General features: G+C 41.2%; 3 protein-coding genes across 3 annotated transcripts in view; all 3 read right to left on the reverse strand.

Moving 5' to 3' along the window:
* Positions 1-109: 109 nt before the first annotated feature.
* On the reverse strand, positions 110-9128 carry LOC114364494 (zinc finger protein 106-like). The gene is made up of 7 exons (XM_028320669.1): positions 8828-9128; positions 4667-8582; positions 4150-4341; positions 3477-3596; positions 2686-2943; positions 1720-1908; positions 110-297 (listed from the first exon to the last, which is right to left on the reverse strand). The coding sequence occupies exons 1-7, from the start codon at positions 8941-8943 to the stop codon at positions 220-222; spliced, it is 4869 nt and encodes a 1622-aa protein (XP_028176470.1). The 5' UTR covers positions 8944-9128; the 3' UTR covers positions 110-219.
* A 903-nt stretch (positions 9129-10031) lies between these two features.
* LOC114364495 (dihydrolipoyllysine-residue succinyltransferase component of 2-oxoglutarate dehydrogenase complex, mitochondrial-like) lies at positions 10032-19312 on the reverse strand. The gene is made up of 10 exons (XM_028320670.1): positions 19187-19312; positions 18361-18443; positions 17921-18061; positions 17262-17424; positions 16177-16365; positions 14890-15050; positions 14243-14401; positions 12970-13103; positions 12364-12521; positions 10032-10637 (listed from the first exon to the last, which is right to left on the reverse strand). Exons 1-10 carry the CDS (start codon positions 19211-19213, stop codon positions 10503-10505), a joined length of 1350 nt encoding a protein of 449 aa, XP_028176471.1. The 5' UTR covers positions 19214-19312; the 3' UTR covers positions 10032-10502.
* A 1758-nt stretch (positions 19313-21070) lies between these two features.
* The window catches only part of LOC114364508 (dihydrolipoyllysine-residue succinyltransferase component of 2-oxoglutarate dehydrogenase complex, mitochondrial-like), a 32339-nt gene continuing 28821 nt past the window's right edge, over positions 21071-24588 (reverse strand). The window contains exons 7-8 of the mRNA XM_028320689.1: positions 23885-24043; positions 21071-21245 (exon numbers count right to left, since the gene is read on the reverse strand). Of these exons, the coding sequence (XP_028176490.1) occupies positions 21071-21245; positions 23885-24043 (334 nt within the window). The remainder of the gene's footprint in view (positions 21246-23884; positions 24044-24588) is intronic.

Raw genomic sequence — 24588 nt, forward strand, 5'->3', positions numbered from 1 at the left:
AACCATCCGTGCTCGGATTACTGTCCATGTAAGGACCTTTAGACAATACGCTGGCATTGGTTGACAAGATAATAAATACTCACTGTATAAAATCAATAAAAAAAGCATAAATATGTTAAACATCTGCTTTATTTACAAGATAGGTACATACTAGAAAATAGGTGAATAGTTACAGTAACAAAACAATAGGTGAGATTTCATCTAAGACACCCAGATAGTTTATAAAATCATTTCTTGTAGTATGCTAAGTGGAATCTTCCATATGAACAAACTCCTATCTTTATATCCCGCGATAATCTGTAACAAAAATGAACAAATTAATGACAATTATAGAGAGAATAATAAATTAGGGACAAGAAGGCGTAGGAATACATTTAAATAAAATGTAATTGTTATTAGTAGACAATCTGAAATTCTTTGGTGAAGTTCTATGTTCAGTAGTGGACGTCCTTTGGCTAAAACAGCGGTTCCCTAACTTATTTTGTCTACTGCCCACTTTGAGAATAAATTCTTTTTAGCGCCCCCATTTGTAGTCGAGTGCTCAGTCGGTGTCTAAGAGTCCTCCTAGTAAATGACGTCTCCCAAGCCTCTAAAAAACGTCCCCATTTTTTTTCTGGGTCCTTACCGCCCCCCTTTAAGCCTGCAGCGCCCACAAGGGGGCGTTATCGCCCACTTTGGGAAAGAATGGGCTAAAACGATGATCGCCGTAGATGTACACGCAGCCGTCGTAGTGGCCCCCATGGCCCCCGTCTCACCTTGCTGCCTAGCACGGCCAGCGACAGCAGCATGAGGCCGGGCCCGCGCAGCTGGGCCAGCGGGCGCGGCTCGCCGTCGCGGTAGATGTACACGCGGCCGCCGCAGTGGCCCCCATGGCCCCCCGTGGCCCCCGGGCTCACCTTGCTGCCCAGCACGGCCAGCGACAGCAGCATGAGGCCGGGCCCGCGCAGCTGGGCCAGCGGGCGCGGCTGGCCGTCGCGGTAGATGTAGACGCGGCCGCCGCAGTGGCCCCCCATGGCCCCCGGGCTCACCTTGCTGCCCAGCACGGCCAGCGACAGCAGCATGAGGCCGGGCCCGCGCAGCTGGGCCAGCGGGCGCGGCTCGCCGTCGCGGTAGATGTAGACGCAGCCGTCGTAGTGGCCCCCCATGGCCCCCGTGGCCCCAGTCTCACCTTGCTGCCCAGCACGGCCAGCGACAGCAGCATGAGGCCGGGCCCGCGCAGCTGGGCCAGCGGGCGCGGCTCGCCGTCGCGGTAGATGTAGACGCAGCCGTCGTAGTGGCCCCCCGTGGCCCCCGTGGCCCCAGTCTCACCTTGCTGCCCAGCACGGCCAGCGACAGCAGCATGAGGCCGGGCCCGCGCAGCTGGGCCAGCGGGCGCGGCTCGCCGTCGCGGTAGATGTAGACGCAGCCGTCGTAGTGGCCCCCCGTGGCCCCCGTGGCCCCAGTCTCACCTTGCTGCCCAGCACGGCCAGCGACAGCAGCATGAGGCCGGGCCCGCGCAGCTGGGCCAGCGGGCGCGGCTCGCCGTCGCGGTAGATGTAGACGCAGCCGTCGTAGTGGCCCCCCGTGGCCCCCGTGGCCCCAGTCTCACCTTGCTGCCCAGCACGGCCAGCGACAGCAGCATGAGGCCGGGCCCGCGCAGCTGGGCCAGCGGGCGCGGCTCGCCGTCGCGGTAGATGTAGACGCAGCCGTCGTAGTGGCCCCCCGTGGCCCCCGTCTCACCTTGCTGCCCAGCACGGCCAGCGACAGCAGCATGAGGCCGGGCCCGCGCAGCTGGGCCAGCGGGCGCGGCTCGCCGTCGCGGTAGATGTAGACGCAGCCGTCGTAGCAGCCGGCGAACAGCAGGCCGCCGGTGACGCGGATGCACACGGTGCCCTTGCCGCCCTCGTGGATGCCCGTGTGCGAGCCGCTCTGGGGACAAAACAATCAATAATTAATGGGGATCCACAGATTTATCCGCTAGATGACGCTAGCGCGGCGGATCGAATAGTGAAACTTCTGAAACTAGGGTAAACTGCCAGTCATTGGACACTTAAAGGAGTTATTGGACAGTTATTTATTAAATTAAAAATAGCATTTCTATTTCAACAACTAAGAGCTAATTTGCATTTGAAGGAATCATTTCATTGATTTTATGAAATTTCAAAGGTTTCCAATGATTGGCAGCGCCCAATAACTATCGGTTTACCCTATCTGTGTTGAAAGAGTTTGAAGTAAGTATTTACTGACGAAAAGACTATTCAAACTGGAGGCTTGTGTAATGGAAAGTGGGAAATATTGTCCACTCCTTTTGTAGAATAGAATCATCCCACTCTTCCCGTGAATGTCGTAAGAGATGATTAAGAGTAGGCGCACACCGTTGATTTTTAGTTGGCCGATAGTTGGGCCCGATTTTATTTTGTATGAAGAATCGGCCAAATCGAATCGGCGTAGTGTGCGCACTCCCATACATGCCCATACTGATCAACTGCCCGACTAAACTATCGGCCGACGAAAAATCAACGGTGTGCGCCTACTCTAAGGGAGAAATATGCGAACATCAGGCCTGCCCAACACATTTGAACAGTTAGGGAAGTGTTAGCCAAATCCTTAATTTGTGTCTAGTAATAGAGTATTAAATTAGAGGGGACCATACTCCTGCAGTAGACTAAATGACCCGAAAATTATAATGATGATATTGATACTCACAGTATAATCAAAAACGTGTATCTGATGGCTGCTGGTCCCGCAATACACCTTGCCTTCTTCATACAGCAGCGTGTACACGGTCATCTTGGGCCCCTCCAGCGTCCTCAACAATAGACCGGTCTGCGCGTCCTTTACTGTCACGTCCTCAAAGCGAGCGGCCACGAGCAGAACCTTGCGCGGTCCCTCCTTCATTGCCCGAAGAGCCAGGATCGACTGGTCGGAGAATTTGACGGTGCTCACTGGGATTAACATGTTGTTCTGAAATTATAGATTGATACTTTTTATTGGATATCAACAGAAGTGACAAATAAAAGAAATGCATTGAAATGATATAATTTAGGCACTCTTATTGCTTATTATTTAATTTGTCACACAGTATAGAGCAGGGGTGGCCAACTTAATTAGAAATAATATCTACTGATTACTAACGAAACCTTGGGCGATCTACCACTTACATACTTCTTGAAATCTTAAATGAAACAGCATAGTTTAGTACACAAAAATGTAGTATTTTTTGCCTTGCTACGATTAACTGGACTAATAGTCGCGATCGACCGGTTGGCCACCCCTGGTATAGAGGCTGTTTACATTGTCCGCTTAGGTTTGTATTAAAAAAGAGAGATGATCTGTAAGGTGTGATGGTCAGCAAGCAAACTTGTGATAGTTAAGAATGTGAAAAAATCGATGACCATGTGTGAAAATCTATTGGCATTAGAAAAACAATCAACTTCATGACCTAACTAATCTATTGCACAAAAAAAAACACATAGCTATGATTGTTATTTTCTTACCTTACATTCAAACTGCAAGACAAACCCTGTCCTTGTCCCCACAAATATGGTGTCCCAAGCTCGGTCCATGGTCTGTATAGGACTGAGCACATTGCACTCTGGCCCTTTCTCCATACCAGTCTGAAACAATACATTTTTATACTGGTACCGACTATTAGTTTCAGTCAAAGGACAAAGGCTTCCCCAAGGGTTTCGACAACAGAGCCTGTGCTGTCAGCGACTTTCACCAGATATCTTTGGTCGCGAGTGTGAAGCCTGCCTACGATCTTGCCGTGGTCGCCACTCGAGAACTTTTCTGCCCCAACGGCAATCTACGAAATATTTGACCCGCCCACTGCCACTTTATTTGACTGTGGGCCATGTTGATGTATTTTACAATAAAGATTAGTGTATAGTCTATTTTTGTTGTAAAGTGGCACCTAATACAAATACATAGAAACATCATCATCATTTCAGCCACAGGACGTCCACCGCTAAACATAGGCCTCACCAACGACTTCCACATCGCACGGTTGGTAGCGGCCTGCATCCAGCGCCTTCCTGCTATCTTTATCAGGTCGTCGGTCCACATTGTGGGTGGACGTCCATTTACATAGGATGCCATAATATTTCTACTTTGAAAAGAAGAATTGAGTAAAAACGTTACTGAAACATTTGAAAAACATTATCATACCTCCAAATCATAATACCGTATCCTGGAGTCGAGCGAGCCGGTATACACCGTGGTTTCGTACTTCCCCCTGACGATGGTCAGACACGTCACCGCCAGGTTGGACCCCTTGAGGGTAGACAGCAGCTGGCCGTCGTTGCTATAGTAATACACGTTGCCGTCCAGGCACGCTGCGATGAAGTTGTTGTCTATCGGCTGTGGAGGGTAAATTGTTGAATTAGTAAGGCAACATTGCCAATGTTTGTGAGCATTTTTGGATTAAGATAAGGAAATGTTCGAAAATGTTTAGACACCCCTACAGACTTTTAGTCGGTCGAAAGTTGGGCCTAATTACTAATTTGTATGAAGAATCTTGAAGTCAAGAGAAATCACATTTCTATTCATGTGCGGAAAATTAAAAGAAACTTTGATTTGACTATTTGGTTTACATTGTTATCTAATTGGATTCCAATAGGTACATAACTAAGCTATGAAAACCAAGAAGTATTTAATTATTGTAATGTAAAATCTTTGAACTTACTTCTATAGCGAGTACTGCGTCACGGCCAGTGACGGTAATCGAGTCTCGCCGGAGGTTTTCGTCCGTAGAGTAGTCATACATCCTGCATACACTCTCCAACGGACTGTCGTACACCGTAGGCACTGTTGCCTGGCTGTTGTCGAGTATTATATCCTCATTTATTGCAATCCCCATTCTATCGGCTTCTTTATCTTCACCGGATTTGACCTCGCATATATCGCCAATGATTATGTCTTCCGAAACATCCATCATATCTATCTGTAAGTCGTTTTCTACAACAGTATCTTCGACTACTACAGTTTCTACCGCGGAAGCCGCGGTATCTTCCTCATTTTTGTGAACATCAGATTTTCTGTCAACTTCAACCTGTACCTCAGGCACCACTTCTGCTTTCTCAGATTCTTTCTCTTCATTTACAGACTCTTCGATAACAGTACTAAGCTCTTGATCATAATCAGTTTTGTTTTGGTACATGCTAAAGTCATTACGTTCTAAAAGAACATAACACTCTTTTATACCATAGAATAATAACAAATTGGTTAACACCTGTTTTGACATTGGTTTGTTCCTCTTAGGTTCTTTTTTCTTTGCTGTCTGCTTCGCTCCTTTCTTTTTCGACTTCACTGGTGTCTTTTCATAGTCGTCGAGGGATATTATGTCTTCTATAGGTCTATCGTCAGTTATAATCTGTTCTAAGAGGGAAATGTTAGGAGTTTTCGCTTTGCGGTTACTCCTCTTGACAGTGGGACTGGCAGAGCTTTGCCTACTTTCAGCCAGCACTTTGTTTCGCCTTGTCCGTTTTTCTGATTGTTTACTGGTATGTTCAACACTCTCCATTGCAATTTGCTCTAATTCTTCAACTGGTATACTGGTGAAGTCCTCAACAATAGCATCCTCCTCTGAGGTGCTTGTGCTATCTACATTACTCACTGGTTCTTCAGTTATAGGTACATTCAATACTGTCATTCCCAAAGTAGCTTGCATGGTGTTAGGACATGAAGCATTTGATTCTAATGAACTGTACAGTTTAAACTTTTCTTGCAACAAAACCTGTATTTCCAAATCAATCTCCTTCATCCTTTCAAAGGCATCTGTGGTTTTGCTTGGTTTATCTATTTTGACATGATCAGTCTGCACAGCTTTTGCATGGGTCTTTTTCTTTTCAGTTTGGCAAAACCGTGAAGTAGAACTCTTGCTTTCATTGGTTTGAGTTTCTTTTACTTGGAACTTCTTATGCCCAGACTGCACTCTCTCACTTGCATGTATCCCCACAGTTTGTGGGGTAAACTTTCGGCTGGAGTAATTTTTGGGAGTTTGCTTGGATTTACTTAAGTCTATGCTCTTGAGTGGAGTATTTGGGGACAAAGCAGTGTTTCTATGTGCTTGATGCACAGACGCTGGCTTTCGCGGCTGTTCAACGAACATGTCTATACTTTGAAGTTTCTTTTTAGACTCTGATTTATTTGCATGTGTACTATGGGCACTGTCTTTTGGGCTCACAATGGAATGACTAGAGGAAATTGAACGCTGCCTCTTCTTTTCTTCGCCATCTTTTTTCCTTTGTGGTTCTTTCCGTCTGACATATTTGTCAGAATAACTCTTATCCTCAGGATCAACTTTTTTGGGGACTTCTTTGCTACTGTCATTCTTTGAAATATTAAAATTAGAAACTACCTTAGCTGTTTCTGAATATTGCTTTTTGTCTTTACTTACACTATCATAAACATTAAATAAACTACTCTTATTTACTGTTTGTTGGTCAGTGTCAGATTGAGATGTTTCGCTTTTCTTGCGTTTTTCTTTTCGGTGAGAAGGTCTTTGATCTATTGATCTTTTGCGCGAACTAGTTGATACTGATGATTTAGATGATACTTCAGTATTTTCTGATTTTTCGGTCTCTTTTTTACTTTCTTTTGTAGATTCTGCATTACCCCCGTGTTTAAGCGGCGGTATTTTCGGTTCACTACTTACAAAAGTTTCTCGAGTAGGTGACGGTTCTCTTTTAACTGTCACAGAGCTCTTTCTAGATTTATGTGCAGCTTCTGAACCATTCTTGTTAACAAATGTCAGTTTTATAGGCGACTTCGCCATGTCAAGCAACTGATTGTCGATTTCTTGTTTTATGCTAACAGTAGGTTTGGTTGGAGTTTGGGATTTGTCAGTCAAATAATTGTTGTCAGTTGAGTTGTTTTTAGGAGTGTTGCGAGATGGTGTTTGCTGTGGGCTTGATAATTCATAAGTGTCCATGAAAGTATGATCAACTGCAACATGGTACTGTTTGTCAAGTTCCGCAAATGGATCGTCTTCTTCTGAAAATTGTTCTGCATTTGTATCAAAGAGAGGCACTTGTGGTTCCGTGTCTTTACTTTTGTCCTCACTGTGCCTACTATCCCTACTTCGCCTTGACGGCCTCCTTTCTTCAGCAAATGTAGGCAAATTCTCCTTAGAATCTCTAACATCCTGTTGAATATGATCTTTTGAGTGTGTTCTTGACAGTGATCTCTCTTCTGAACTATAACTTCTTTCAAGACTGTTATCAGCACTTTTTTTCTTGGACCTTCTTTCAAACAAAAGTTGTGGTTTTTCTTCTGGCTCTGGAGAAAATTGCAATGGTGTCTGGACATTACTGTTTGATGTATTAAAATCTTCAAAAGCAGCTGGAGAGTTGACTTGATCGTAATAGGTATTTTCATAATCTTGGTAGTGATAGCTTTGATTAGGGTTGTAGTCATAATTTTGATTGGGGTTATAGTCTTCATAAATTTGCTGCTCTTGCACTGGTGGGAAATGTGGCTGCTGATGTTCATCTGCCACTTGGAACGGTTGATCGTACTCATTTAGTTGCAATACTTTACTAAGCTCTTCCATAACAAGTGGCTTAATATCCTCCAACAAGACAGTATCTTGAGGGTCCAAAATATATTGCATTTGCTTCATAAAGGTATCCTCGTAAATTGTGTTCTTATCGTTACGGATGAAATCTTCACTGGTGCTCAATGATTTCTCTGCAACAGATCTCATATGCTTATTCAAGCTATTTTGTGATTCGGTTATCAAACTGCTTATGGCATATTCAAACTTAGTTGACGAGCTGGGGTTGTCCATCAATTTATGAATTCTGCCTTTGTCCATTTTAAATAGTTCATGAACAATTTTAGTTTTCATTTTGTCACAGTTAGAGTCAACATTCCTGTGTCTTTGCCTCTGCATTCTTTTTTTGACAGGCTGTGGCTCTGATGGATTTTGGTAGCTTTGTGAGGTAGAGGGTAATCGTAGATCTTCATCCTTGTGGTCAATAACTTGGTCCCTAGAAGATTGTGATTCACTACGATTTTGTAACCGCCTTCTCACAATATCAACAGTATCGTCTATGGATCGGCTGAAGCTGTTTGAGGTGTCAATTGATGAACTGGAATTTCCACCATAATGATCTGAAGAAGGTGGTCTATGCCCATCATATTCAAGAATTGGTAGTTTATTACTGTCCAATTTGTCATATTGTTTATTTGATTTATGATACTGATTCTGACTCCTGTTATCGATGAAGTATCTACGGATGTCAGGAGTGTGTGACCAGGCTGGTCGTCCTCTAAAAGATTCAAGGTTTGAGGGCTGGCTTGCGGGTCGGTCGTCAATATCACCCATGCTATTGATGTGTGGATCTCGTTGAGTATTCTCATAATAGTTTTGATCTTGGTATGGGTTAACATGATCACTTGATTGCCTTAAACGATCAACTAAAGGAAACACTGATCTTTGGTTTGGATGATGGGTCCTATCTTGTAATCTGTACTGATTGCCGGGCCGATTATCCCTTCTTCTGTCATGATGGTCAGAGGAACGCAAGTCTGGCGCATTAAGTTGATTGGCGAAAGGAGGCGGCCCTCTGGGAAGTCGTGGCCCCAGTGGCGGGAACCTGTAATTGCAAGTCAGCAAAATAAGTAACCTCATGTTAAGACCATACTTCAATGAAATCGACTATTCTAATATACCTAGTAACAATAACTAAGATTATCAAGTTACATAGTATCAAATTCTACCAATGGATGATGCTATTACTTTGCTATTATGTTTATGTAGTCAATTGGACATTAGGCGCGCAAAATGATGCAATGCAATTATTGCTTATTCTACTTAGCGAAGTGATCTCAAAGTTTTTACCTGGGTGTATCCATAAGGCCATAGCCTCTAGAGGGTCTGAAACCGCTCCCCCTGGGTCTAAAATGCCTTGGATTTTCATTTCGCCAACCTCCGATGCCAGAATGACCTCGTCTCATAATGTTGTTTAATTCATAATAATCCACAGGTACAGGGAAAAGCCAACATGTATTTAATTATAACAATATTATTAGCTACTAACACTCACTAATTACGGAAGAAATCACGAAATTAACATCTAAAATTAACAAAAATATCAGCCACCATTATGTTTGACACTTCAGGTGACATGCGTACACAAGAAAAAACTACCGGATTTACCATCAAAGTCATAATTCTCGATTGCAATTGGTTACAATGGTTCTGTAACAATTCTAATTGGTCAGTTGGTTGTTAGTGTCCAAAGACACCGCTGGCGCTATACTTTATTCAGGTTGGCTTTGGCAAAGGAGACGGCTAACCGTTTCACAAAAATAATGACCATGACCATGATATGAATAGTCGAATTTGTTATCTAAATAATATCATTTTTGTTAAATAAATGCTATTGCGATGATAAAATGCATTTTCAAATTATTGTGGTATAATTGGATAAAGGTTGGTTTGTTCTTATAATAATGGTGTGAAAGCAACCTGTTGCGGCTTGCACTCCACTAACTTGATAACTTCTCATAAAATCACTGTTTTCTATACTTTTTTATGTTTTCTCTAATTATAAATTTAAATTGTAATTTATTTTGGGATATTACCTGTGCCACCTTGGTTTATACAAGTTTTAGTTCTATTCAGTGAGGGTAGAATTAGAATTTCTTGTTAAATCTAATTCTGCCATTTTACCCCCCCTTTAGATGCTGATGTAAGAATATTTTACTCTGACGAGCTGATGCACTTCTCAGGGTGGTTTCTTCTTCATGGTGGTCAGAGTAGGCTGGTGCCAACATAATGTTTAGGTACAATACAAGGCTAGCCTTTCTAACGAAACATGTTTTTTTAGGTATGTACCTAACCGTGCCGTAACCGTAACATAAAATAAAAGTAAGTAACTAAGTACCTACCTATTTAGCCAAATAAAACATTTTGTTCAACAATATCAATATTTTATTTATTCAAAGCAGTCATATATTTTTACAAAAATAATATACCTACAACAATGTTTATTGCCGCATTTAACATCATTACACAACAAAAGTAGGTATTGTTAGGATTATCCTGACAGTGTAAACTAAATAAAAAGATAAAGGTTCAGTAGAAATAAGTAAGTAGGTCTACGAAAATACTGCAAATTAGAAATTAGTTTGACACGTATTACATAAAAATAGAGCAACTTTGCTACGAAAGAAAAGCTAGGTAAGCTAGCTTCGCTCTCTGAGTCCCATTTCTGTATTTTCTGTGATTTTCGAGGTACTTAGTGGGCCATTTCTGTGTCTATCGCTATAAAAACCGATAATAGAATCAGCTTAATTAAGTAGTAGATTAAACCCCCGAAAAATACTTAAAAATGAATCCTGACGAAATAATCACGAAATAAAATTCGTCATAATGTTTGTGTCCACAAGCACTGAACTGCTATTATCGCAAAACGTTCGACCCAAAAAAGCACCAAAATTCTGTTATTATACTACAGCGCACTAAACATAGTGGTAGTTGACTTAGCACATATTTTAGCAAGCGTCCAACACTACACGCCCGCTAAGATGGACGTAGGATCCTCGACTCCGGCTTTCACTTTCCTTAGGAACAGCACTGCTTCGCGCCCGTCTATCAGTCTGTGGTCGTAGGTGAGTGCCAGGTACATCATGGGCCTGATTTCCACCTGGAACAAAACATACAGTGAGTTTATGCAAGTTTCGTAAGGTTGCCGAAGAGTCATAGAGTATCCCACTAACTAATCATAAAGGGTGAACTATGTCGTTACTCGTTGTCATCAAGGTGATTCACGCTAGGTTCTTTCACGTTCGGTTCACCAATTACAATCACCGCGATAGTCCTTCTTTAAAAGTCCTACCACTTACGAGTATAAGTCCTACCGCTTAGGCACTAACCAGTTGGTGCCACTGTCTTAGCAAAATAACCAGTGGCGTGTAAGGTCCTGTCACTTCTTGTGGCTTAAGGTTCAGTCAAACCAACGCGATCAATGCATTTAAAAGGCTGATCGCCAACGCTGCTCGCCGGCTGATCGCCATTTTGCTGCACGCCGGCTGATCGCGTGTGATTGCGTTGGTTTGGCTGAACCTTAAGACAATTGGTTGGCAAAGGATGATGGGCAAAAATGTATGGAAAGTGGTACCCGCTCCAATAGCCATAACCAATATATATTTTAAAAGGCCTTTAGATGTAGGAAAATGTCTGCTATGGGGCCAGTTCTAATTCACGTTTTGAAAGCAGTAATTCCACTAAGTATTATAATGAAAGTATAACACAATCATCCATGTATACGAGTATGTATTATGACTACAATCTATTAATATAACTAAAAGAAGCATTGAAAAGGAAAGGATTATATCTACGATGAACTACCCAAGCTATTAGCCCTTTATTCGCTTTCATCATCATCATCTTGATCATTTTAGCCATAGGACGTCCATTTGAACATAGTCCTCCCCCAATGATTTCCACAATGGCCGGTTGGTGGCGGCCTGCATCCAGCGCCTTCCCGCTACCTTTATGAGGTCGTCGGTCCATCTTGTGGGTGGACTTATTGGGTCTTGTGGGTTAATTCGCTTTAGCAACCCATAATAAAACCCTTAAGAAGTAATAAAACTTTAACCCCTTTATTAATAAAAGTTACACCCTAGTTGAACTCTGGCTTAATTGTCATTTGGTGTCAATCCAAGGTTCTTCCTAGGTGTAACTTTTTATTAATAAGGGGGTAGTACTTCTTTAAATAAAAATATTTATTTCACAATTATCCCCATCAATAATTATAGAGTTAAGGAAGGATGCTGGAGCAGTAAACCCTTCCCGCCTCGCATAACCTAAGTACCATACGATGGACACGTATGATACTTCTTCTTCTTCTTCCTCGGTCCCAGGATCGTGACCACAGATAGTGTTCCTCCACAGGCTGCGGTCATAAGCTGTGTGGACCGCACGATGCAAACTCCCGCCCACCGTCTTCCTCACCGCGTCCCACCATATTATTATCGTCAGTGCCCTGCCCCGAGCGCGTCCCCCTTCATACTGTATGATACTTAGGTTACACAAAAAGTATCTTTATCTTCGAACGCAACCAGATCTGAGGCTGGTGGCCATAGTAAATGTTGTTCGTCTTGGTAAGACCTTTCAAATGACACTACAAACATAACTATTGAAGCCGGGTACCATTCTGCAAAAAAGTATGTATATCTTCGTACACAACCAGATCTGAGGCTGGTGGTCATAGTAAAAGTTGTTCATCTTGGTAAGACCTTTCAAACGATACTAGACACATATCTATTGGAGCCGGGTACCAATTTGCCCATTGTCCTTTGGTTAGCAAAACTGCTTCATATTAATAAAAGTCCTTTTCCTCTTAATTTTTATTTATGCATCACTCTTACCTTCCCTGCTATCGCCACAGGCCGCTGGAAGATGGCGTGCATGCCCAGGATCGCAGACTGGGGCAGGTTGATGATGGGCATCGACAGCAGCGAGCCGAACACTCCTCCGTTGCTGATCGTGAATGTGCCGCCTTGCATGTCTCCAGGAGTCAACTTGCCTGCGAAGGAAATGCTAGTGATCTTATCTTCAGTTTCAGATAAAGTTTTTCAAGTAAGTCAGTTAGGGACACTGCGACAGACCGCAAAAGCTCCCGAACAATTTTATCAGGCTAAAGATTCAGAGCAATCGTCCCTTTCTGTCCCGATTGTGGTATACCTAATATACCTATGCCAGTGCTTTACGGAACATAAAAGTATAAGTACCCTACAATTTATAGGAAATAGGATGCCTCGAATTCGTATCTTTAGTTGCGAGATGACTAGAATGGGCTAGCGATAGAAGATTACTGAGTTTTGATGAGTCAATGCATACTGAAGTTACATAAGTAAGTATAAGAGACGTTGGTTCTAATATAAGGAGATATAAGGTCCTAAGACTGTGTGAATATAAACTTTCGGAGTCCCAGTGCGTTACCAAGTCTCTTCGATAGTTCATGTCTAAGTTACCGTCTCTCGCTTTAGCAGCCAGCGCGTTCAGAGCGAGCTCAATCCGAGGGTAGTCCATGGACTCCACGTTGCGCAGTATGGGCACCACCAGGCCCCGAGGTGTTGCCACCGCCACTGATATGTCCACGTAGTCCCTGTATACCGTAAAATAGAATGAAATATAAAAGCTGCATGTTTCTTTCATTAAATAAATAAATAAAATGGAGCTCTAAACTAATTAGGTACTTATCAAACCTATAGCTAAGACGTAAGGAAAAGAAGATGGCACGTCTTAAAGGTAGTAGTTAGGGAGGCGAGGTAGCTATTTGGCGTAATTCAACGGCGCCGTCGAGACCTATCAAAATCGAAAGATAAAATAATTTCGAAAAGAAAAGCTCGTATGGCAAAAACCATTTTAGCGGTGGGTTTGGCGTGTACGGTTTTTCAAAAATGTTAAAAAAAACAGTTATAATACTTGGGCATTCTCGAGCGCGTCATATATTCATACTACGTATGCCCCGAGTGCCTCTGATAACAACGGTATACTAATCTGCCGGTTTACGTGGTGGGGGTAGGCATATAAAGTAGTCAAAAATGAAAAATAAATTTACTCGAGTGCGTCAGATTTTTGGAAGGGGTGTTAAGTAGGCCCCAAGGAAGCTCCCTTTAAAAAAACTGACGATTTCGGCGTGACGAGTTACGATGAATTTTTGAAAATGCAAAAAAAAAGTTTTTTTGAAATACTCGAGCGCGTCAGATTTTCATAGGGGAGGTTTATCTCGGTATCCTGAAAGCATATTTTTTTAATCTGACAAAAATGTTGGTGGGTTTTCTTAATCTGACCGAAAAAGGTTTTTTGGTTTCTTTTTTTTCCTTTCTTTATCCTTGATAAAATGGGGAATTTAAGAATGTCAATAAAGCGAGAGATACAGCCAACATAAATGTTTATAAACTTTTTTTTTTGTAAAATGTATCGTTCGCGACTTATATGCCGTAACGCGTTCTTAGGAAGACGAAATGGCTTCTCCACACTTCCGGTCATGCGGAAACCGGTAGTGGAGATTTGCGGGATAATGTGTTTTTGTTATTGTGCTTAAAGGTAGCTACGTACAATACAGTAAAATGTATGACGTTTGGTTCGTGAAAGTGTGAACACTAGAACATTTAATGGAGCGGCTCGTGATTCTGTTAAATGAGTAAATGCTCACTTACCTTATTAGACACACTGCATGTTCCTATTCCTAATAAATTTTGCGCTAAATATACCTGTAAGTAATTATAAAATGTTAAAAACCTGTAAATGATGTCGTCGCCGATAATGACGCCGTTGACGACGGGCTGGTCCATCAGCGCGTTGGCCGACGCCTTCAGGAACGGCGACATGAAGGACAGCTTGACCCCGTACTTCTTGGTGAACGCTTCGAGGTTCGCTTTGCGGAACGCCATCAGTTTGCTGAGAAAAATACAAACGTTTAAAAAAATATCATCATTATTTCAGCCACAGGACGTTCATTGATGAACAATTGAACATAAACCTCCCCCAATGATTTCCAGAAGCCAGGTTGGTATCGGCCTGCATCCAGCGCATTATTGCTACTGTCCACCTTGTGGACATGAACGTGAGGATGGCGCGACAAGACAGTGAACATTCAGGGACGTGATTCATCAAAGCGGAGACGAGGAGATGCGACAATCGCCATAACGGGCAGGTCATTCCTACGAAAGCGAAGCGAAGCGAAGCGTGTAATAACAATTTCTATTGGTAGATCATTTTAACTAGGTTCCGCGTTTTTGTGGAAAACGGCCCTCACCCTTGCCGATGTCAATCAGGGAACCCTATACCACCTTCACGTCGCGTCTCAACTTAGAGCCAGAAAAGGCTTCAATGTTTTCCTTGAGAAAGAAACTAGACAAGTTTCCAACTGAGTAGCTAAATCTTACCTCATGTCGCACTCGTTGAAAGTCGTCAGCATAGCAGTAGTACTCTGCGCTTCCTTCAGCCTCTCGGCGATGCGTCTGCGCATCTTGTTCATGGGCACTGGGTGCTCCGTGCGCGTCCCCGATATTGTCTTCGTGGGGTCACCTATCCTTAGAGCTGCCGCCTGCGAGGTAAAGGTTAAGAAATCTTCAACAAACGGATCATGTATAGGTGCCAACCTGCTAACAGTTGATGATCAGCGACGGTAGGAAAAAGATCTAAACTAATATGCATACCGCACTGATGTACGCTGACTGATGATTAGGTGAGGCCTATTTAGAGTAGTTGATTGATTGTACTTTTTTTATTATTACAAGCTTTACATTGACTTCACTTGTTAGTATGTGTGGGACAAATCTTGCAACTGAAATTAAGACCAGTTTTCCTCAGCCGATTGAGCTGAAATTTGGTATACTTATGTAAGTACGATGACAATGCAATGTTATGGTACCATTGAGCTGGTCTGATGATGGAGTCAGGAGGTGGCCATAGGAACTCCTAAACAAAACGGCGGAAACTCATCGAGTTTGGGATTCCGAGCACTTTGGTGCTAAATGATGACCGCCCAGATTGAGATACAGCTAAGAAGTGTAAAATAAAATAATAATAATTTTTTTTTTAAAAACAAGCTTTATTCTGAAATGCTACTAAAACAAAAAAAATAATTGTATGCAATGTTCAAATAATTTCGAAAGCTTGTATCGCGCATGGAATTTATTCTTCTTTTTTCTGTTTGCGCTAAAAGCTTTCGAAATTATTTGAACATTGCATACAATTATTTTTTCGTTTTAGTAGCATATTTCAGAATAAAGCTTGTGTTTAAAAAAAAAAATTTAATTATTATTTTTGTGTTGAGTTGAGGCTATTCTGGTTCTAAAAAGTCCCAATATCACTGCGACCGGCATCGATCTATTGTGTTCGCCACTGTTTTCCTTACAGTTCTCCTCTTAGTCCTGCATCCATTAGGTAGTGCTGATTGTACTTCATTAGCGTAGTTTTTGCCATGGCAGGAGGCTGCCTACTTAGTTTACTTTACATAAGAGTCCAGTTCTGTTTCGTTTGTTGACGGTGAATATAGGTTAAGATGGTAGAGCTTTTTTAGTCGATGCAAACATGGTGGCAGAGGCAGCTGCAGTTGGTACACAGCCGTGCTTCCGCAGAAATATACGTGATAATTCTATTTGCTATTGTGTCTAGGGTTTATAAAAACTGACAGTTTTCGCTTGCGTTGGTTAGGAGATTATATTTACCGTAGGTCCAGCAGGGGCTTTCTTAGCAGCCGCAGGTTTAGCAGCGGGCTTGGCAGCAGGGGCGGCGGCGGGTCTGGCGGCCGGCGCTGCGGCAGGCTTGGCAGCAGCAGGGGCAGCAGCCGCCGGCGCGGGCGCTGCTGCCGCTGGGGCCGGAGCCGCCTTCGCTGGAGCTACTCCTGTTACGTCCACCTAAAAATGACGGGTACATCACATGTAAATGAAAGAAAGATAAGCAACGAAAAGCAGAGGTGATGAGCTTTCATGTTAGTAAAAAGGCAACCCCCTTTTGAGTTCGACTTGAATTAAGAATTTTAGGTATAAAGTAGAGATTATTCTTAGATTAATAAAACCTAGATAGATAGTCAGTGCACGAAAGGTGAGGCAGATTTTAGTAAGCCAGAATGGCTTACTCGTAAACGTCACATGAACTGTCAAAGGGAAAAATTGGTAAACACGTCCGACGACTTTTAATTAATTAAGACGGTTTGTGCTGTGAAAGGTTGTCTTAATACATCAGAAAAACTAAAGAAAATGACTAGTGTTACATTTCATAAGTAAGTACTACGATTCGACGCGTATTTTGCTTGAATTTGGCTTTCAAAAATTAAATACGGGAATGATACCAGTAACAAGAAAATTTATTTCCCAATTGTTTGCCGTACAAATACACTTCCTTTTTTTTATGAAATCGAGACTTTTCAGTCGATTTATCTTATTGTAATTAGGTAGGTCCTTTGAATTCAATAAATAAGTAAGTACATGATGCGTTTTGTTTTTGTTAGTTATAAAATCATTAAAAACGTATTAAAAATTTCCCTACTTTCGGGAAAATCGCTTTCACTGTCTACACTCCCCAACAAAATTGACACTAATGACATAAGATTTTTGCCTCACTCTTGACGAAGCGTTTGTATGAAGACTATCCATCTAGGTTTTATTAATCCAAGAGATTATTATTAAATGCAAGGTAAAGATATTCAAATGCTGGCTGTGATGCGCTTTATAAACTATCTACGCACGAGTATGCAGAGAATAGCTTGGTTACTGCGACATGATGGATAACGTAATATCTTGAAGGCATATACCGAGAACAGCGGCTGCTGCGACTTGACGGACTCCCCATCTTTGACCAGCATCTTGACGATGGTCCCGTTGCCGGGCGACATGACCGGTAGAGCCGTCTTGTCGGTTTCTATCTCCAGCACCACTTCGTCCATCGCGACTGCATCACCCTCTTTCTTTATCAATCTGTTGAAGAGGGTACATTGGGTTAGAAATGGACTCAATTTGCGAATTCTTTCTGTTGGACATTTAGGGCTTATTTTTAAGTTAGTTAAAAATAAGCCTAAAATGTCCGTTAAGTTAGTTTTGAAAATATTTTTTAATTAAATTATCATGAATTCATGACATGATGATGAAATTCATCATAATTCATGTCATAATTACGTTGTCGTTTTTAGATGTGATTTAGTAGTTAGAATATAATTAAGTATGAAAATTCTTAGTTTGGATAAGAAAAAAATAAAAGAATAAGATTTTAGCAAAAGTGCAATCATCAACATCATTTCAGCCACAGGACATCTAATTGCTGAACATATGCCTCCCTTTATTATAATTTTCAGATTGGCCGGTTGATCCTGCTTGGAAATTTGGTGGTGTCTTCTTCTTCTTGTCGTGTCGACAACAAACCTACACAGCGTGTCTTTATACCAGAAGACTAGGATAGGTATGTTTTCTTACGTACTTGATATCGCCAGAAGACACTGAATCCGGGAAAGTTGGAGCTTTGACTTCTTCCACGGCGTTCTGTGGCGGCGACGTTTTGATCATGCGCTTGAGCAGAAAGTTCTGGTGCGACGTGTTCCATTTGAATGATTTGTCACTTCTGTAACGTGAATAAGTTCATAAAGATTTATTGCAATTAAAACTGTTGTTAAGCCCGTGTAGACGAGCGACTTTTCCACAAAGGACACTACTTTTTGTCTGCGCAGGCCTTTTAGGTATGTTGTAGAAACTCAGTTCATCATCATCATCATCATTTTAGCCATAAGACGTTCACTGCTGAACATAGGCCTCCCCCAGTGATTTACATGTTGATCGATTGGTAGCGGCCTGCGTCCCACGCCTTCCTGCTACCTTTATGATGTCGTCGGTCCACCTTGTGGGTGGTACTCAGTTACTTACATTGTATTGTTGATTGGTGTTGTGTGTATGAGCCTTCTCTGTATGCTGACTACCTGCTGCGTCGCGTTTTTAGTCTGTGATACCTGAAAAACAAACATTTATTTAAATACTAGCTTTCCGCCCGCGGCTTCGCCCGCGTGGAATTTTGTCTGTCACAGAAAAACTTTATCGCGCGCGTCCCTGTTTCAAAAACCGGGATAAAAACTATCCTATGTTCTTTCCCGGGACTCAAACTATCTCTATGCCAAATTTCATCAAAATCGGTTGCGAGGTTTAAGCGGGAAAGCGTAACAGACAGACAGACAGACAGACAGACAGAGTTACTTTCGCATTTATAATATTAGTTGGGAAGTTGGGATTTAAGGGATAGTCACCATACTAAAAAAGAAGAAAGTATGATTTATTATAAAAAGGATTAGAAGGCTCTACATTGGAACTGCCCATAAGGCAATCTATACTAATATAAATGCGAAAGTAATTCTGTCTGTCTGTCTTACTTTCACGCCTAAACCACTATACTGATTTTGATGAAATTTGGCATAGAGATAGTTTCGAGTCCCGGGAAACGACATAGGATGTTTGTATCCCGGTTTTTGAAACAGAGACGCGCGCGATAAAGTTTTTCTATGACAGACAAAATTCCACGCGCCCGAAGCCGCGGGCGGAAAGCTAGTAAATAAATATAGTAATGGAATACTATTATGTAAAACTCTATTGAGGAACATTTTCCACCATCATGGAAATGTCACACTCCACTGACGCGCTTGAAATGCTTTCATTTGAAGGCTTTTTAAGTTTACTTAATGTTCATTAAATGATAACTTACAAGCCGTATTATCCTTCTCCTGAGCATGTTATGCTAGAATTCGTATGAATTTTGAATATTTCTCTAAATAATAACATTAATATATCAAAATCATAATCGAAAATCAATAGACAGATCGATGACACTCCTGAAGGTTGACTTCTTTTTCTAACTTGCTGTCAGGCTGTTTTTGTAAAAAAGTTTAATAAAAAAGGTATTTTATGGTGAGAGAACAATAACAACAATGCAATGAAATCAATTAATGAGGTCCGCTTTTTAGTTGGCGCCCCTGACAATTAAATTAGGACTACAATAAGATTAGTACAGTGGCGCCACCTGGTGAGTCTATGATATTTAAAACGAGCGATTCGCGCCGTTTTCAAGAGAACTTGTAATGTGCAAAAAATATATCAGAACAATCAAACCACAAAACTTTGTTCAAACGCTAGAAATTCATTTTTTTATTTGTTTTATTAAAATGTAGAAAAAATAAAAGTTGTATTTTGAAATATAACGTACTGTATAGTTATACTTCTACATAAGAGATGGCGCTACATGTTTCAAACCTGCCTATCCTCGCGATAATTTCAAACATTATTTCTACTATTCTCTAATAGATGGCACTACTCGTCCTGAAAAACTTTTTGGAGGTTTGAAACTATTTTTTTTTTCTTCTTTAAGTGGTAATTAAATTAATTTGAATAGTTATGTAACTTTTTGTAGACGGAGGATCTAGCTAGTGAAGATCGGGAAAACACGCAAAACTAACCGTTGGTGGAAATCATTGGTGGAGGCCACCATTGTCCAGCACAGTAGAAGTCTTTTGGCTGGAAATTATGTTAACGAGGTATACCTACTTTATTTTCAAATTTTTCGTTGGTTTTCTGTTAAGTTGTGAAACATTGGAACTTACTTTTTTTCATAGAAACCACAAAAGAAAAATATGTAAGTATTTACAATTTTAAAGTTGTTGCAATTCACAAAGGCGAGTTTGTTTTTCAAAAGTTTTGATAGACATTACACTTTAAAGATGACCCACGCTGAACTGTCCCACCAAACTCAATGACAGGGGGGCGCTACCACCGTTCAACTATATGGTTTCCAATGGCAAAAATCGGAACCAGCGATCCGGTATAGACGGTGGCGCCCCGCTGTCAATGTCATGGACAGGACAGTTCAGTATTTTGGAACTATATTACGTACACGTACACATACAAGTACCTAAAGCTTCATGAGTTGCAAGAACTATACTTACCAACTTAACTTCAGTAAATTAAAGAAAATTTTGGATATTTCTTAGACATATTATGAGAAGCAATCGTGTAACTTTAAATATCCAAACAGATACTTAGTACGTACAACTATACATATACAGGNTTTGGTATCAATTTAAAGATAAAAGTTTAATCTTTAAAATGGTGCTACTTTTTTTGTTACTAACAAATTCGTTAGTACACAAGTTCGCGTGGAAACAACTTCATGTAAGTGATTCCATAGTTTTGCTCGCGAGTGTAGGTGTGAGCTAGAAGATTACAGATCTTTGATAAGTCAATTTGTCGAGTTGATTAAGCAAGAGAGACAGTTCTACTTACGGAGTATGAGCTTTTTACTGTCTTGTTAATAATTAAGTTTATTCACATTTCGTAACTTCTGGAGTCCCAGTCTGCATAAGTATAGATAGTCGATCGTTTCATTCACGAAGACGCGCCACACCATTCTTCCGCTAATGTTTGAGTGTTATCGGTTCGGTACACGCTAAATCATCTATGAGTGCACAATCACACTACAATAATGACACTTGGATTGGTCGGATCAAACTCCCCGCACCCCGCCCTTCCCTCGAATTGGTGGGGCGCGTCTTTGTGTATGAAACGATCTACTATACCTACCGTATCACTGGAAGTATTACCCTAGGAACCGTATAGCCCAAGTCATGGTAAAGTTACCGTCTCTTGCTTTAGCAGCAAGCGCGTTCAGAGCGAGCTCAATCCGAGGGTAGTCCATGGACTCCACGTTGCGCAGTATGGGCACCACCAGGCCTCGAGGAGTTGCTACCGCCACTGATATGTCCACGTAGTCCCTGAAGACAGTAAAATCAAGAGTACTAATCTAGGTATTCTATCATACCTATGACGTAAGGAAAGGGCACAAAGGTAAATAATGTGATTATGATGCTAGTAGGTAGGTACAGTGGCGGATTAAGAGTATCCGAGGCCTTAAGCACAGAGCCTGTGTAGGCCCTCTATTGCTTAAATGGAATTGGAAGGAATGGAATGGAAGGTATAAAGTATAAAATGTAAGTTCATCAAAATAGAAAGTGTAGTAGGTAAAATGTAAAACTTAAAACATTATTTTCCTTGCCTTAATCAGAGCAAACTCCGAGATTACATCGTCGAAATTTATCCGACGAAGTATGTCTGCCTCAATACACATTAATGCTAAATAATTAAGCTTGTCTGGACGGATTTTTGTTCTTTGCGGGTTTTTTAACCTTTTTAGTTGTGAGAAGGATCGTTCAGCAAAGCAGTTAGTAATCATTAAGCTGTGAAAGATTCTAAACGCAACCACAATGATATTAGTCTTACACTAGCACACTTCTTTTGTTTCTCTTCTTTTTTCACATCGCATGTTTATTTTAATATATATATATATATACATTTATAAATATACATATACACATACAGGGTGTCCCGTAATGCAACGTCAAGCCGGAACTGGGTGTTGAGGCAAGTTATGCTGGTTATCAAAAAAAAAATCTATGTGTCATTTTGTCAAAATAATAGGCATTAAAAAAAAATCTACTCCCGGTGACGGTCTTTTTACTCGTGTTGCTACAAATCTTCACTTTTTCTAAATTTTTTTTTGTTATGTAACCCTGAATAGTGCTTCTGTTTGGAATTTATTGTACCCTTAAGACTCCACCTTTATCCGAAACTATCCGTAACTTTTGAATCTGTTTCGGTTACGGTTATGGATATTTTTTTATTTCGGATATCCGATAGTATCGGTTACGGTTACGGATATCCATAACATCCCTGCTTGGTAAGATGGCCCTCTCCGTTCCGCTCATACCTTTTAAAATGGCTTCTCCACCTTACTTAAGCCAGAAACTTGAATTTTGGGCACATTAGAATAATAATAATTAACCAAGGTAGATAAAGTTAAAAACGGGATTATTTCCAAAAAAACAAAAATTGTCGACAATCACAGCAAGAATTTACCAAGTGTTATACCATTTTGGAATCCTTACTAAATGCGCCAAATTATGACGTCACTTGCCATACTCGCGTAGTACAATTTTTTTTCAGTACAGTCAGTTTAAACTAGGCAAAATTTTTATTTTGAATTTTTTTTTGGGAATAATGTATTTTTTTCATCCAAGCTGGAGCAGCTGGTTTCGTAATTTTGAAAACAATTTAGAGAAGCATTATTCAGGGTTACTTAACAAAAAAAAATTTTGGAAAAAGTGAAGATTTGTGGCAACACGAGTAAAAAGACCGTCACCGGGAGTAGATTTTCTTTTTTTTTTTTTTAAATGCCTATTACTTTGACAAAATGCCACATAGATTGTTTTTTATATTTTTCTGATAACCAGCGTAACTTGCCTCAACACCCAGTTCCGGCTTGACGTTGCATTACGGGACACCCTGTATACACTATTATTATTATTTTAATACGGGTATTATTTTAATATGTAGTATCTTTAACCGCTTGAGTCCCAGACGGCATTAATTGATGTCATAACAATTGATTATCTATTGTGTCTAGATTCGCGGGCCTTGAAGGATTAATTTACAATAATTATGTTTATTCAACAAATGTTTGCACATTATTATTATTGTTATATATTTATATCTAAACGGCCTTGTTGATATGCAGTTTAGGTTAGTGTCCGTGACTTCCACTCGGCATGGGGCCCACTGAAAACCAGCGTCGTGGCCTTCCCCACCGTGGGCCACGGCATATGCTGAGTGGAATCCCATTGCGATGGGCATCGCTGTTGCGACAGGATAGCACTGTTCAGTTCACTTTTTATTTCCTTGTAATATTTATGTGCCATTTCTGTCTTTTTCTCTGTCATGTATAAGTGATGTTCATCGTAATAAATTTTTCTTTCTTTCTTTCTTTAAACGCCACTTGTATATTTGTGAAAACGCACTTTACTTTATCTACACTATAATATTATAAAGAGGAAAACTTTGTTTGGTTGTAATGAATAGGCTCAAAAACTACTGGACCGTTTTTAAATATTCTTTCACCATTTGAAAGCTACATTACTTACGAGTAACATAGGCTAAATCTCGATAAAATGTAGGTATGAAATGAAACGGAGAACTGGGGCCCCAAGCACGTGCTTGTAGTGCTTATACGTTAATCCGCCACTGGGTAGGTATAGCGCATTCAGAGAGGTTCCTATGGCAGGTGTGTTTTTGTTACGCCAAACAAGTTATTGTTTTTGTGTCAAAGTGTCCTCAGTCATGTCAGAGTCATGTACCTTCAACATACCTTCTCCCCCTAGAAAAGTGGCAAAACGTAACATTTGGAAGTTATAATAATAATCGAAATGCCTTCGCTCTGGCTTTCTTTGTGAGTAAGACTTCGCTCCGTGAAGATATTATTTAGAGGAGCTTGATAACTATGTGACAAGTTTCTAAAAAGTATGCGCTATACCTAGTACCTACCTACCTACCTGTACTTAGTTATGAAGTGTTTAAAAACCTGTAAATGATGTCTTCGCCGATAATGACGCCGTTGACGACGGGCTGGTCCATCAGCGCGTTGGCCGACGCCTTCAGGAACGGCGACATGAAGGACAGTTTCACTCCGTACTTCTTGGTGAACGCTTCGAGGTTCGCTTTGCGGAACGCCATCAGTTTGCTGAGAAAAATACAAACGTTAAAAAAAAAATATCATCAATATTTCAGCCACAGGACGTTCATTGATGAACAATTGAACATAGGGCTCCCCCAATGATTTCCAGATGCCCGGTTGGTATCGGCCTGCATCCAGCGCATTATTGCTACTGTCCACCTTGTGGACATGAACGTGAGGATGGCGCGACAAGACAGTGAACATTCAGGGACGTGATTCATCAAAGCGGAGACGAGGAGATGCGACAATCATAAAAAATTCATTTATTTTTGCAAATAGGCTTTAAAAAAGCGCTTTTAATCGTCATAACGGGCAGGTTATTCCTACGAAAGCGTAGCCCGCGCTGCTACTAAAGCTGAGCAAAGATGAGACGTGTAATAACAATTTCTATTGGTAGATCATTTTAACTAGGTTCCGCGTTTTTGTGGAAAACGGCCCTCACCCTTGCCGATGTCAATCAGGGAACCCTATACCACCTTCACGTCGCGTCTCAACTTAGAGCCAGAAAAGGCTTCAATGTTTTCCTTGAGAAAGAAACTAGACAAGTTTCC

The sequence above is a fragment of the Ostrinia furnacalis genome, unplaced genomic scaffold (genome assembly GCF_004193835.3).
Source record: "Ostrinia furnacalis isolate ACB-3 unplaced genomic scaffold, ASM419383v2 OfSCF7446, whole genome shotgun sequence".
Classification (NCBI taxonomy): domain Eukaryota; kingdom Metazoa; phylum Arthropoda; class Insecta; order Lepidoptera; family Crambidae; genus Ostrinia; species Ostrinia furnacalis.